The sequence below is a fragment of the Podarcis cretensis genome (assembly GCF_951804945.1).
Source record: "Podarcis cretensis genome assembly, chromosome: 6".
Lineage (NCBI taxonomy): Eukaryota > Metazoa > Chordata > Lepidosauria > Squamata > Lacertidae > Podarcis > Podarcis cretensis.
The window spans coordinates 58,069,869-58,083,372 of NC_137175.1; the positions used below are offsets into that span (position 1 = coordinate 58,069,869).

At 42.4% G+C, this 13,504-nt stretch overlaps 1 protein-coding gene across 4 annotated transcripts in view; it reads right to left on the bottom strand.

Moving 5' to 3' along the window:
* Positions 1-11,114, bottom strand: part of SLC26A8 (solute carrier family 26 member 8) — a 34,903-nt gene extending 23,789 nt beyond the window's left edge. The window contains exons 1-4 of one of the 4 annotated variants that reach the window (XM_079982291.1): positions 10,975-11,107; positions 6,475-6,581; positions 5,323-5,510; positions 471-610 (exon numbers count right to left, since the gene is read on the bottom strand). In XM_079982291.1, the coding sequence (XP_079838417.1) occupies positions 471-610; positions 5,323-5,495 (313 nt within the window). In that variant the 5' untranslated portion in view covers positions 5,496-5,510; positions 6,475-6,581; positions 10,975-11,107. Of the gene's footprint in view, positions 1-470; positions 611-5,322; positions 5,511-6,474; positions 6,582-6,986; positions 7,081-10,974 lie in introns of those variants that run through there. The other 3 variants (XM_079982292.1, XM_079982293.1, XM_079982294.1) reach the window with 3 other exon arrangements.
* Positions 11,115-13,504: the final 2,390 nt, after the last annotated feature.

A 13,504-nucleotide genomic window follows, 5' to 3' on the forward strand; every position in this document is an offset into this window, starting at 1 on the left:
ACTGAAAATGCCCCTCCTCCTCTGCCCAGGTATTCAAAGAAAGCTGGAGAGGAGCAGGTAGTGTGTTGCAGGTGCATGGGTGGGAAGAGGGTGTGTGGTGGTTACAACAACCACATGCTTGCACCAGCAGTGCCCCTCTCAGCTGTCTGGAGCCTGCCACCTTGTGGTGACCGATTCCCCATGCCTCATGGGCAGACCAGCCCTGCTGCTTAAGGGGGACTCCAGGTCAGGGATGGAGAACCTGCAATCTTCCAGATGTTTTTGGACCAAGCTCCCAACACCCCTGACCATTGGCTGTGTTGCCTGGGGCAGATAGGAGCTGGAGTCTAGCAATATTTGGGGAACCCCAGTTTCACCACCCCAGCCCTAATACTTTTTAAGCTTGTGTTATCCAAGGGCGGAAACTCTTAAGTATTTCCTAAGGGAAAGGGGAGAGAACTTAAAATAAATAATAAAGACAGCTGGTTTACCTTGAAAAATCTGCACCATCCCTACATTTATGCCAGCGTGTATGTCTCCTAAAATCCATTCAGTGACGCGATATGAACAAAGCCAGTTTAGAAAGGGAAACACATTGAGAATGAACTTCCGGAAGAGTACCCACGAGAATCTGAAACAAATTGAACTGTGCTGTTTCTAAGAAAAAGCTTTGCAACTCATCAATTGGATGACTTTCTCCACTAACTAGATCAACACCTTTGTGGATTAATACTTCTCAGCCCTGTGCTTTCATTTATGTTTGGTGACAAATGCCAATATCCCTGATGCCTTTAAATTGTGTTCAGCTTAATATCAATTTTACATCCATGATTGCAAAATAAAAAATAAATAAAAATGTGAGGGTTTCATTCTAGTACAGAAATTTGAACACATAAACGTTTTAAGATCAAAAGAAGCTGCTGCTGGATCAGGCCATTGGCTCATCTAGCTCAGCATCCTGCTCTCATAATGGCCAACCAGATGCCTGTAGGAAACCAACGAGCAGGATCCACGCACAGGAGCCCTCTCCTCTGGTTTGCAGCAACTGGTATTCATGGTTAGTAGCCCCGATAGCCATATCCCCCATGAATTTGTCTAATCCTCTTTCAAAGCCATCCAAGTCAGTGGCCATCACTGCCTTTCATGGGAGTGAATTCCATAGTTTAACAATGCACTGTGTGAATAAGTACAGTGGTACCTCGGGTTAAGAACTTAATTCGTCCTGGAGGTCTGTTCTTAACCTGAAACTGTTCTTAACCTGAAGATAACCTGAAGATTAACTTTAGCTAATGGGGCCTCCTGCTGCTGCCGCGCCGCTGGAGCCCGATTTCTGTTCTCATCCTGAAGCAAAGTTCTTAACCCGAGGTATTATTTCTGGGTTAGTGGAGTCTGTAACCTGAAGCATATGTAGTTCAGTTCAGTTTGATTTATTACGGCCATTGGCCCATATCGAAAACAATACATCAAAATTTATCCATAAACAATACAATTTAAACAGTTAAAATCCAAGTTAAAACACCCATATAAAACCAATTTTACTTCAATAAAGTAAACACTATACACAATAAGCTCCCTCTATGTAAACAGAAATTCAAATCCCTCGGATTTTGGGAGATATGCGTCTTAGTTCTGGCACTTATTGATGGTTCTTAAGTTTAGCTAAGCTGTCAGAGTCATACAGTGATCCATTTCTCCTCTTTTGAAATAAGACATTAATCAGGTATCTAGCGACTGCAAGGGATCTACTTGTGTCTTCGTCGTTTAATAAGTATATTATTTGGGCTTCCTGAGGTCTGTCAGCAATTCTCGATAAATATGGGGCCAGAAACTTGGACCGTAAAGCCGAATGTAATGGACAACAGAAGATTGTATGATATAACGATTCTATAGATCCACTTTTACAGTCACAGAGGAGTGAGATCTGTCCGTTGGAGAGTCTGTTACCCAACACATTTGATGGGAAAACATTGAATCTAGCCTTTATAAAGGCGTACCTGTGCATCACCACAGATAAGGTAGTTAAATAAGATGGAAGTTTCATTGGAGGTGTTAAGCCAAGGTTTATCGGCGAACAGGTGCCACCACCTGTCGCAATATTAAATTGTAAATCCATCTCCTCTAATTTGTGAGTTATAATTCTCTTGGCAGAGATTAAATCCAATTTTAGTAGTTCAGATGGAGATAATCCTAAGGACACAAGTTTCCCATGTATTATTTTTGCCCAAGGGCTAGGGAAGTCATCTCCAGAGACACTGTATCAAGTGGAGATTTGGAAGTTTATGCCATAATGCCAACCAGTAACAGAGGATGCATTTCCATAATGTGGTTTCTAGAGATGTAACATTTAGTTCGAGTCGTATAGCAGTATTGCTTACACACCTGGGTAATTTTAGCAACCTTCTTAGAAGCTGGTTTTGGATTACCTCCAATTGGGTTAGATTAACAAAAGACCCCCATATTGGAATTGCATATGCTATTGTTGCAATCACCTTTGCCTTGAAAACTTTTAACACTGATGGAATATGGAAAGCCCCATCTGAAAAGAAAAAACGCAATAGCGCAAAGGAAAGTGCTTTAGGTCTATTTAATACATATGCAAGATGGGCCTTCCAGCCCATGTTGTGTTGGAGAAGGACTCCCAAGTATTGAAATTTAAAGACTTGGTCAATGGCTTTTCCGTCTATTCTCCAATTATAGGTTTTTTGACTCTTAGTGAAAATTAGGACTTTGGACTTGGCATGATTAATTGTAAGAAAATTTGATTTGCAGTAAACATCGAAAATTTTTAATGCCCTCCTAAGGCCAACTCTTGAAAAAGATAGGATCACTGCGTCGTCTGCGTAGAGTAGAAGGGGGCAACAATATTGGGCAAGACGAGGGGCGTGGATCGTTTCTTGAGAATCTATCAGAGGCGCCCTCATATCACTTATAAATAGATTAAAAAGGGTCGGCGCAAGGATACATCCTTGACGAACACCTCTATTGATGGTTACTGAATTTGAGAGGTCGCCGGCCGGAGTGATTCTCACCCTGGCGGCCAAGCCGTCATGCAATTTAGTTATTAGCCACAAAAGTCTATTCCCCATCGTGCTAATTTTCCCCAAAGTAATCCTCTGGGGATGCTGTCAAAAGCGGCCTTTAAATCAATAAAGGCTGCACAAAGTTGGCCTCTATTTGGGGCGGAATATTTCCGGGCAAGGTGGTATAAAACTAAGACATGATCAACCGCTGACTGATTCGGTCTAAAACCAGCCTGTTCAGGCCCAATCAGGTTATTCTCTTCGGCCCACTTAGTAAGCTTAGTTAACAAGAACCGTGCATATATTTTCCCAATTATTGACAATAAACTAATATTCCTGTAATTTCCCGGGTCATCTGTCGAGCCCTTTTTATGAATTGGAATAATAATCGCATCCTTCCATATTCTTGGAACCTTCCCACTGTTGTTTATGGCATCAAAAGTAACGGCCAGGATTTTCGCCCACCAGTCTGCATGAAGTTTTATAGCTTCCGCCGGGACTAGGTCAGGACCGGGGGCTTTTCCAACTTTGAGATTAGAAATGAGTCCGTGGATTTCTTCCGGGTCGGTGGGTGGCCAAAGAGGGAGCTGCTCATAGAATCCATCGATTGTATTAATATTAAGGTCTGGTAAGGCAAAATAGTTCCTTAAAAAGGATTCCCAAACTGGGGCAGGAATAACTGATAGGGGGTATCTTTTAGATTTTCTGTTAACCAGCATCCAGAATTTTCGGGAATTACGGGTATTTGAGGGAGCTATAAGTGCGTGCCAGCGGTTCAGTTGCCATTCCTGTTTGGCCTTTTTGTGCACATATTTGTAAGCTGATTTTGCCTGATAGTACTCCCTGGGAAGCATAGTCGCCCCTGAGGATTTGTAATCATTATAAATAGCACAAAGATGTTGTTTGGCTTGTTTGCAATTATGGTTAAACCACAGTGCACCTGTCTTGAAGTGGGCCCGATTTGCCTGGTGGGTTGGGACAGTAAAGAATGACGTGAGGTCATTCAACAGATTGGCAAATAGATTAATAGTTTGATCGTGTTCATATGAAGTTATGTCAAGGGCTGAATAGGTTTGTATGATCTCCTGTTGAAAAAATTCAGAATATTTTTGAGCCTGCGTTACAGACCACTTTATACCCTTCACTCGTAATGCCGTATTAATACCCTCTACCGGGTTTTCTGTGTTAGAATCTAATTGAGTTGGATGACTGTACTCGTCCCCGTGCCAGTCTAGGTCAAACGTAGCAGCAAGTGGAAGGTGGTCACTAAACTGAATATTGTCAATCTTAAAAGAGAGAGCTTTCGGCATCAGATCACTCGAGGCTAAAAGGTAATTTAGTACACTGTTTGATTTTATGCCTAGGTGGGTATACTCCCCCGGTATATCGGGAGGGCAGCAACCATTCAGGGGTACTAGGTTTAAGCGAATAGCCATTTGGTATAGAAGTACTCCAACCTCATTTACTTTAGAGTCTTTTGAGGTTCTCCTCAAGGCATGTCTCAAATCATAATTATCGAAGCGTATGTAACCTGAGGTACCACTGTACTTTATTTTGTTTGCCTTGAAACTGCCAACATCCAGCTTCTTGGGATATCCATAAGTTCTAGTGTTATGAAAAGAAGAAGAAAAACCTTTCTTCTTCCACTTCCCACACAATGCATAATGTTATGCACCTCAGTCATGTCTCCTCCTACTTGCCATTTCTCTATACTAAAAATCCTCAAACTTAATATATCCTCATGGTGGGGGGTGGGAGCTGCTCTATCCCTTGATCATTTCGGTTGCCCCTTTCTGAACCTTTTCCCAATTCTACAGCATCCTTTCAGGGGGAAGGGAACCAGAACTATACACAGCACTCCAAATACAATCACACCATCAATGCATTATCAGCAGGAATTTGCTTTTTCCACAGCTGCCACACACTAGGTTGACATCTTCATTGAGATGATACTGATAGTTCTGACTCCATAAGTGTATATGTGAAATTTAAGGGTCCCCCCCCCATGTGAATCAAAATGAATATTTTTTAAATCGTGTGTAATTTACCCTAATAAACACATTTTGGCCTGCAGTTTCAACTAATATACACATTTTTGCAAGCAATTTATCCTAATATAATGCATTTTGGTATGCTGTTTTACTAACATATTCATTCTTATACACATTTCCCCCTAATTTTGCATTTTTGTTTGGTTGGAGAACTGCATTTCTAATATATACAGGAAATGGGGATCTATTGGGTTCAGTGCTTTTGCTGCTCACTTATAATATAAAGTGTCAATGGTGATCTTCAAAGGGATAGGAGTCCCAATTTACAATACCTGCACTGGATTTTCCGCCTTGTTGGAGGGGTATCAACTTCCCTGGTGGATGTGGCATAAATCTTTTGGTCGTGATCTTGTTGGAATTCTTCTTCATTGTACACTTTTCGGCTGATGTGGTATGTCACCCTCAGTGGCTGTCTCTCATTCACAATATTCTCATTTGAGTCCATTTAGTCACAGTGGTTCTAACATATCAACACAAAAAAACAATGAGATCAGGAGAGATAATCCCCTACTTCATAAGGTTTTTGAAATCAGAAAGTTATAGTTATAGCAGGGGCAAGCCTGATCCCGGAGACTGAAATTCTCAGTCCACAAAGCAAAACCAGGCCAACTGCTGATCAGTGTGCTGATCACCATATAGTGGTGGAAACATAGTTTCAGGAGGTCTCAGATATGAAATATGTTAGCCTGGTAAAGAGAAGGCCTGATTTTTATTTACATGCCAATAAACATTTTTTTGCGGGGGGGTTATCTGTACTAGCAGCTCTCTGGTCACCTTGATTGTATATAAAATAATGATTAAAATTTAAAAACACAGAATTTGATGAAGAAAAAAACAAGTTTTCCTAATATGCCTTATAAAACAATGTATTGTCCCAATGTATGTTCAGGGAAGTTTTTAATCTGTGATATTTTACTGTATTTTTGGTTTCTATGGAAGCCGCCCAGAGTGGCTGAGGAAACCCAGCCAGATGGGCGGGGTACAAATAATAAATTATTATTATTATTATTATCAGGGTGGCTTTTCCTGAAGTTCCCCACGGCAAATGCATTAAACCTAACTTAACCTAATATATTATTTCTATAGAATTCATCTTACAACTTGTGCCTGCAAAGGGTTTCTTTTTCTTTTTCAGAACTGAGTTAACAACAAGAGAGGAAAAAAATGATATTAGGGGGCTCACATGAAACCAGGCAAATTATACTTTTGTATGAAATATTTAAAAGAATGGAGAATCAATGAGGCAGACAGAAATGGAAATAATTTTACATGGTCTTGTTAATGATTTTAAGATGACCTTGGAGGTTGATAGGCAGATGTTATTTGAGATCTATTGATCTATTTTGTTAAAAAATGTCATTTGTGGCGAATATCCTTTAAAAAGAACCAGTTACACAAATAATGAAAATGTCAACCCTTAATACTTAGTGATATTTGTTCCTGGAAGATGGATTGGCTGGCTTCTAAGAACTATTCAGTATGTACTTCCATCCAGTGACAGAAAACAGAAGTGCTGTTCTTTGTGCCAGTCCTTTCAGCGTAATTGAGAGAATTACATTCATGAATCAGCCAAGAAAGAAATAGAATAGAAGGATCATTAGGCATTTCATTATCCTTTTTTATCCACTAACACAGATTTTAATTATTATTATTTTTGATCAGCAATAGCATGGAAGGTGCAATTGGGGGGGTGTTTGATTCACTCCTTTTGGAAAATCAAAAAGCTTCTGGATAATCTGCCATCACAACATGAAGAATAACTAATAATTTCCCACAAATTCTAGATAGTTTTTTCATATTAGTACAACTGCACCTATGAGCTGGCTATATGAGAAACACTGAAAGAGGATAGAGGATAAGTAAAAGGATAAAAAAATTGTATTTATATTCTATCTGGTAGTTATAAGAACTACAACTGAACTTTAAGAATTGGCACCTGAATTTGCTTTTCTTGCCTCCTCCTTCCTCTTTCCTTTTGTGCTGTGTCTTCCAGGCAAGCTGGTGGGTAGGGACTCTCTTGTTTTAAATGAGAACTCAGAGAAGCTATGAACTATGCCGAGCAGGGCACCCAAGATGAACAGGTCATAGTGGAGAGTTTTGACCAAACGTGATCCACCTGGAGGAGGAACCGGCAAGCCACTCCAGTATCCCTGCCAAGAAAACTCCATGGACAAAGACAACAGGCATATAAAAGTTATGACGCTGGAAGATGAGCCCCTCAGGTCGGAAGGCGTCCAACATGCTACTGGGGAAGAGCGGAGGGCAAGTACAAGTAGATCCAGAGCTGATGAAGCGGCTGGGCCAAAGCCGAAAGGACGCTCAGTTGCGGATATGCCTGGAAGCGAAAGGAAAGTCCAATGCTGTAAAGAAAAATATTGCATAGGAACCTGGAATGTAAGAACCATGAACATGGGTAAGTTGGAGGTGGTCAAAAATGAGATGGCAAGAATAAATATTGACATCCTGGGCATCAGTGAACTAAAATGGACGGGAATGGGTGAATTCAGTTCGGATGACCATCATATCTACTACTGTGGGCAAGAAACCCGTAAAAGAAATGGAGTGGCCCTCATAGTCAACAAAAGAGTGGCAAAAGCTGTACTGGGATGCAATCTCAAAAATGATAGAATGATCTCGATACGAATCCAAGGCAGACCTTTTAACATCACAGTAATCCAAGTTTATGCACCAACTACTGGTGCTGAAGAAACTGAAATTGACCAATTCTATGAAGACTTACAACACCTTATAGAAGTGACACCAAAGAAGGATGTTCTTCTCATTATAGGGGATTGGAATGCTAAAGTAGGGAGTCAAGAGATAAAAGGAACAACTGGCAAGTTTGGCCTTGGAGATCAAAACGAAGCAGGGCAAAGGCTAATAGAGTTCTGTCAAGAGAACAAGCTGGTCATCACAAACACGCTTTTCCAACAACACAAGAGACGACTCTACACATGGACATCACCAGATGGGTAGCATCGAAATCAGATTGATTATATTCTCTGTAGCCAAAGATGGAGAAGCTCTATACAGTCAGCAAAAACAAGACCTGGAGCTGACTGTGGCTCAGATCATCAGCTTCTTATAGCAAAATTCAAGCTTAAACTGAAGAAAGTAGGAAAAACCACTGGGCCGGTAAGATACAATCTAAGTCAAATCCCTTATGAATACACAGTGGAAGTGAGGAACAGGTTTAAGGATTTAGATTTGGTGGACAGAGTGCCTGAAGAACTATGGATGGAGGCTCGTAACATTATACAGGAGGCAGCAACGAAAACCATCCCAATGAAAAGGAAATGCAAGAAAGCAAAGTGGCTGTCCAATGAGGCCTTACAAATAGCGGGGGAGAGAAGGCAAGCAAAATGCAAGGGAGATCGTGAAACATACAGGAAATTGAATGCAGATTTCCAAAGAATAGCAAGGAGAGACAAGAAGACCTTCTTAAACAAGCAATGCAAAGAAATAGAGGAAAGCAATAGAATGGGAAAAACCAGAGATCTGTTCAAGAAAATTGGAGATATGAAAGGAACATTTCGTACAAAGATTTCCATAATAAAGGACAAAAGTGGAAAGGACCTAACAGAAGCAGAAGACATCAAGAAGAGGTGGCAAGAATACACAGAGGAATTATACCAGAAAGAAACGGATGTCTCATATACCCCAGGTAGTGTGGTTGCTGACCTTGAGCCAGACATCCTGGAGAGTGAAGTCAAATGGGCCTTAGAAAGCACTGCAAATAACAAGGCCAGTGGAAGTGATGGTATTCCAGCTGAACTATTTAAAATTTTAAAAGATGATGCTGTTAAGGTGCTACACTCAATATGCCAGCAAGTTTGGAAAACTCAGCAGTGGCCAGAAGATTGGAGAAGATCAGTCTACATCCCAATCCCAAAGAAGGGCAGTGCCAAAGAATGCTCCAACTATCGCACAATTGCACTAATTTCTCACGCTAGCAAGGTTATGCTTAAAATTCTACAAGGAAGGCTCAAGCAGTATGTGGACCGAGAACTCCCAGAAGTGCAAGCTGGATTTAGAAGAGGCAGAGGAACCAGAGACCAAATTGCAAACATGCGCTGGATTATGGAGAAAGCTAGAGAGTTCCAGAAAGACATTTACTTCTGCTTCATTGACCATGCAAAAGCCTTTGACTGTGTCGACCATGGCAAACTATGGCAAGTTCTTAAAGAAATGGGAGTGCCTGATCACCTCATCTGTCTCCTGAGAAATCTCTATGTGGGACAAGAAGCTACAGTTAGAACTGGATATGGAACAACTGACTGGTTCAAAATTGGGAAAGGAGTACGACAAGGCTGCATTTTGTCTCCCTGCTTATTTAACTTATATGCAGAATTCATCATGCGAAAGGCTGGGCTGGATGAATCCCTAGCCGGAATTAAGATTGCCGGAAGAAATATCAACAACCTCAGATATGCAGATGACACAACCTTGATGGCAGAAAGTGAGGAGGAATTAAAGAACCTTTTATTGAGGGTGAAAGAGGAGAGTGCAAAATATGGTCTGAAGCTCAACATCAAAAAAACGAAGATCATGGCTACTGGTCCCATCACCTCCTGGCAAATAGAAGGGGAAGAAATGGAGGCAGTGAGAGATTTTACTTTCTTGGGCTCCATGATCACTGCAGATGGTGATAGCAGCCACGAAATTAAAAGACGCCTGCTTCTTGGGAGAAGGGCAATGACAGGCCTAGACAGCATCTTGAGAAGTAGAGACATCACCTTGCCAACAAAGGTCCGTATAGTTAAAGCTATGGTTTTCCCAGTAGTGATGTATGGAAGTGAGAGCTGGACCATAAAGAAGGCTGATCGCCGAAGAATTGATGCTTTTGAATTATGGTGCTGGAGGAGACTCTTGAGAGTCCCATGGACTGCAAGAAGATCAAACCTCTCCATTCTGAAGGAAATCAGCCCGGAGTGCTCCCTGGAAGGACAGATTGTGAAGCTGAGGCTCCAGTACTTTGGCCACCTCATGAGAAGAGAAGACTCCCTGGAGAAGACCCTGATGTTGGGAAAGATGGAGGGCACAAGGAGAAGGGGGCGACAGAGGACGAGATGGTTGGATAGTGTTTTCGAGGTCACCAGCATGAGTCTGACCAAGCTGCGGGGGGCAGTGGAGGACAGGAGTGCCTGGCGTTCTCTGGTCCATGGGGTCACGAAGAGTCGGACACGACTAAACGACTAAACAACAAATAAAGGCCCCTCTGGGAGCCTTCTTGGCTGAAGAGTGGGGTACAAATGCTCTAAATAACAAATAAATAAGTTGAACAAGAACATGAGAGAACATGTTCTTAAAGGACTGATAAGAAAAGTTTGTTTTGTGCATGGAAACAATTAGAACTTAAAAATTGTTTCACCACCATCACCACTCTCATCAGCCTTTCTCTTTAATAATTATAAACTCAAAGTGGCTTGCCAAATTAAAATCTAAGTGTTAACAGCAAGACATAGCAGGGAAGTTTTTTTTTAAAGAAAGTATATAAGAGTAATAAGCCAGATTTATATCAGTAGTGGATTGGCAGGGGAATATGATTATCTCCCTTTTTGTAACAAAGTAGTATTTGCTTATATCAGACGCCCCCACCTCCAATATACAGAAACTGCTACCCTATCCGTGAGGGGTCCTGTTTCGTGGCCCTACTGGTTAGCCCCGACACTGCTATCTAGTTAAAGGTATGTGTTCATGGTCCTATTTCCAAAATGAATTGCAGGCAGAAGAGGTCTTTGTCATCCCTGAGGCAGGTGAATACCTGCTCTTTAATGTGAAAGAGAAAAAGGGGTTGGGGTCCTATGTTGTGTTGCAACAAGAAATTGCCCCCCGCTTTTTGTTACTAGCGACTGACTTATTTTTTAAATCTTTAACAATATTAGGCCAGTTTATTATCCCACTTCCTCTTGTTGTTCACTTACCATTCTGGATGATTCAGCTCTTTGATCTGCTGCTTTCCTTTTCGTGGCTACGTTACTCGTTTCTCTCTAACAGTTAGAACAGTTTAGAACCTCTGTGTTCTTTTAAACAGCATCAGTGGCAGTCTGGCACTGGGACTGAGCGTTCTGTTGCATGATGTAAACATTTCCCAGGCTTCCATAGTTCCACTTGATGGTGCTAACAGTTGTCAGTAATGCCTAATTTTCTGCATTAGTTTAGCATTTCTGTTTGAAGATTATATCCTACAATTTTGCATCTGTGTGTGTGCTGGCATGGATGTGTTCTTTGTTTTCCCCCTTTTTATTCTTAATGTCACCCTGAAGTTGAGCATTATAGGAGTGAACTGGGAACATACTGCTTAATTAGGTACAACCTCAGAGCAATATAGTAAGCCTGCAACTTGTACACATTTAACTTGTGTGCTTTATAGAAACCAATGCGTTTTGACTATATGCACAATTTTGACTTTGGTTGTTGTTGTTTTTTGGGTTTTGACTTTGGGCACAATCCCCTAAACGTAACCTTTGCAAAAGTTGTGGCCCTACTGCATAGCAATTTCCTGATAGTGCTAAAGCTCTGTGCTCCAGTTGTAGGGTGACTTGCAGCCTCTGTAGCACCAAAGTTCACTGCTATTGCCTTAAAGTAAATCTGAGATAATATGACTTTGATATTTAGCTGAGTAAACAAACAGTCCCCTGGATAAATGGGTGTGGGTGTGTGATTTAGAGCAAATTCCTTCCTTACCCTCAATGTTTTTGGCCCACCTGACTTTAGCGCTGTAGAGCTTTACAGTGGTACCTCGGTTTAAGAACAGCCCTGTTTACAAACTATTCGGTTTATGAACTCCACAAAACCGGAAGTAGTGCCCCAGTCTGAGAACTTTACCTTGGTCTAAGAATAGAATCTGAAGAGTGGAAGGGCACTGGTAGCGGGAGGCCTCATAAGGAAAGCGCACCTTGGTTTAAGAACGGTTTCAGTTTAAGAACGGACTTCCAGAACGGATTACATTTGTAAGCTGAGGTACCATTGTACTTCACCATTTGGTTAACCGCTATCTTAGCCCTTATACTAAGAACTAAAGCCCCAATGTGACAACGTCCTAGAACACTATTTAGACTTACAGTGTGCATTTTGTAACACTAAGGATACTTAAAGTGCATTTTGTAATTACAAGGCTGAAGTTCATCCTGGTTTTGGGGTGCAAGATTTTAGAATGAGCCAATGTTTGTTTTAAGGGCAGGGTATAGGTAAAGGTAAAGGACCCCTGACAGTTAAGTCCAGTCGTGAATGACTCTGGGGTTGCAACGCTCATCTCGCTTTACTAGCCAAGGGAGCTGACGTTTGTCCGCAGACAGTTTTTCCGGGTCATGTGGCCAGAATGACTAAGTCGCTTATGGCGAAACCAGAGCAGTGCACAGAAACGCCGTTTACCTTCCCGCCAGAGCAGTACCTATTTATCTACTTGCACTTTGATGTGCTTTTGAACTGCTAGGTTGGCAGGAGCAGGGACCGAGCAACGGGAGCTCACCCTGTCGCGGGGATTCGAACCGCCAACCTTCCGATCGGCAAGCCCTAGGCTCAGTGGTTTAGACCACAGTGCCACCCTCACTTCTTTATTTATGCTGTTTGTCACAAGCCCTGCAGCAGTGTTAGGATCAGGCTTGGGTTGGAAGGCCCCAGTGCAGGTGGAGGTAGAAACCAGGAAGGGAGGGCTGACGGGTGGGAACTGGGGTTGGAGGCGGTGGGGGGGGGCTCTCTCTGGTGTGCAACTTCAGCCGCTTTGAAAGAGAGGCAAGGTGGTGCCTGATATGATTGACTGCCATATATGGAAGTCAACAAAATCAGTAGTGAAATGTTACTTGCAGTACTGGCACCAGGATGGCACCCTCCATGGCACCCAAGAGAAGGAGGCTAGGTCAGGGGGTGCATACCTAGCTCTCTCCTCTGGTAGAGGGGAATCTGTCACCCCGAATCTGCCACCAGAGGCGGTTGCCTCACTTTGCCTAATGGTAGGGCCAACCCTAAACTTATCCTGAGTCTAGACTGAAGTGACACTTTTGTCACCTAGCACAGGTGCCACCTCCACAGTTCGGAGCTGGTTCTTAGCTACCCTGAGCTCCTTCTTACCCTGCCTCTTCCATTCTTGGATCAATCCAAAACTATCCGTGTGATCCCAGGGTGGTTGATTCCGGGGCGTCTTTTGCTGATCAAATGTCAAAACTGGAAAGCAGGTGTCCAAAGACCGTGGTCTGTCACCTCACCGTTTTAACTGCGTTGGTTGGGCCAGTTTTTCAGACGACGGCAATCTTCCAGGCTGCTGCAGCCTGCCGGACCTGGTTCGTCAAAGACAGTTGGGCGCTGATGTGGATATATAGGTACCCATGAATGGGACCCTCCTGACAAGAAAAAGGGTCTGGAATAAGGCCTGAAATTGTTTCTCTTGAAATCCCCCCACTGCGCCGAGGCTGCGTGATCCATCCCTCAGTTCGCCTTTCGCTTCCCTTCACAGGA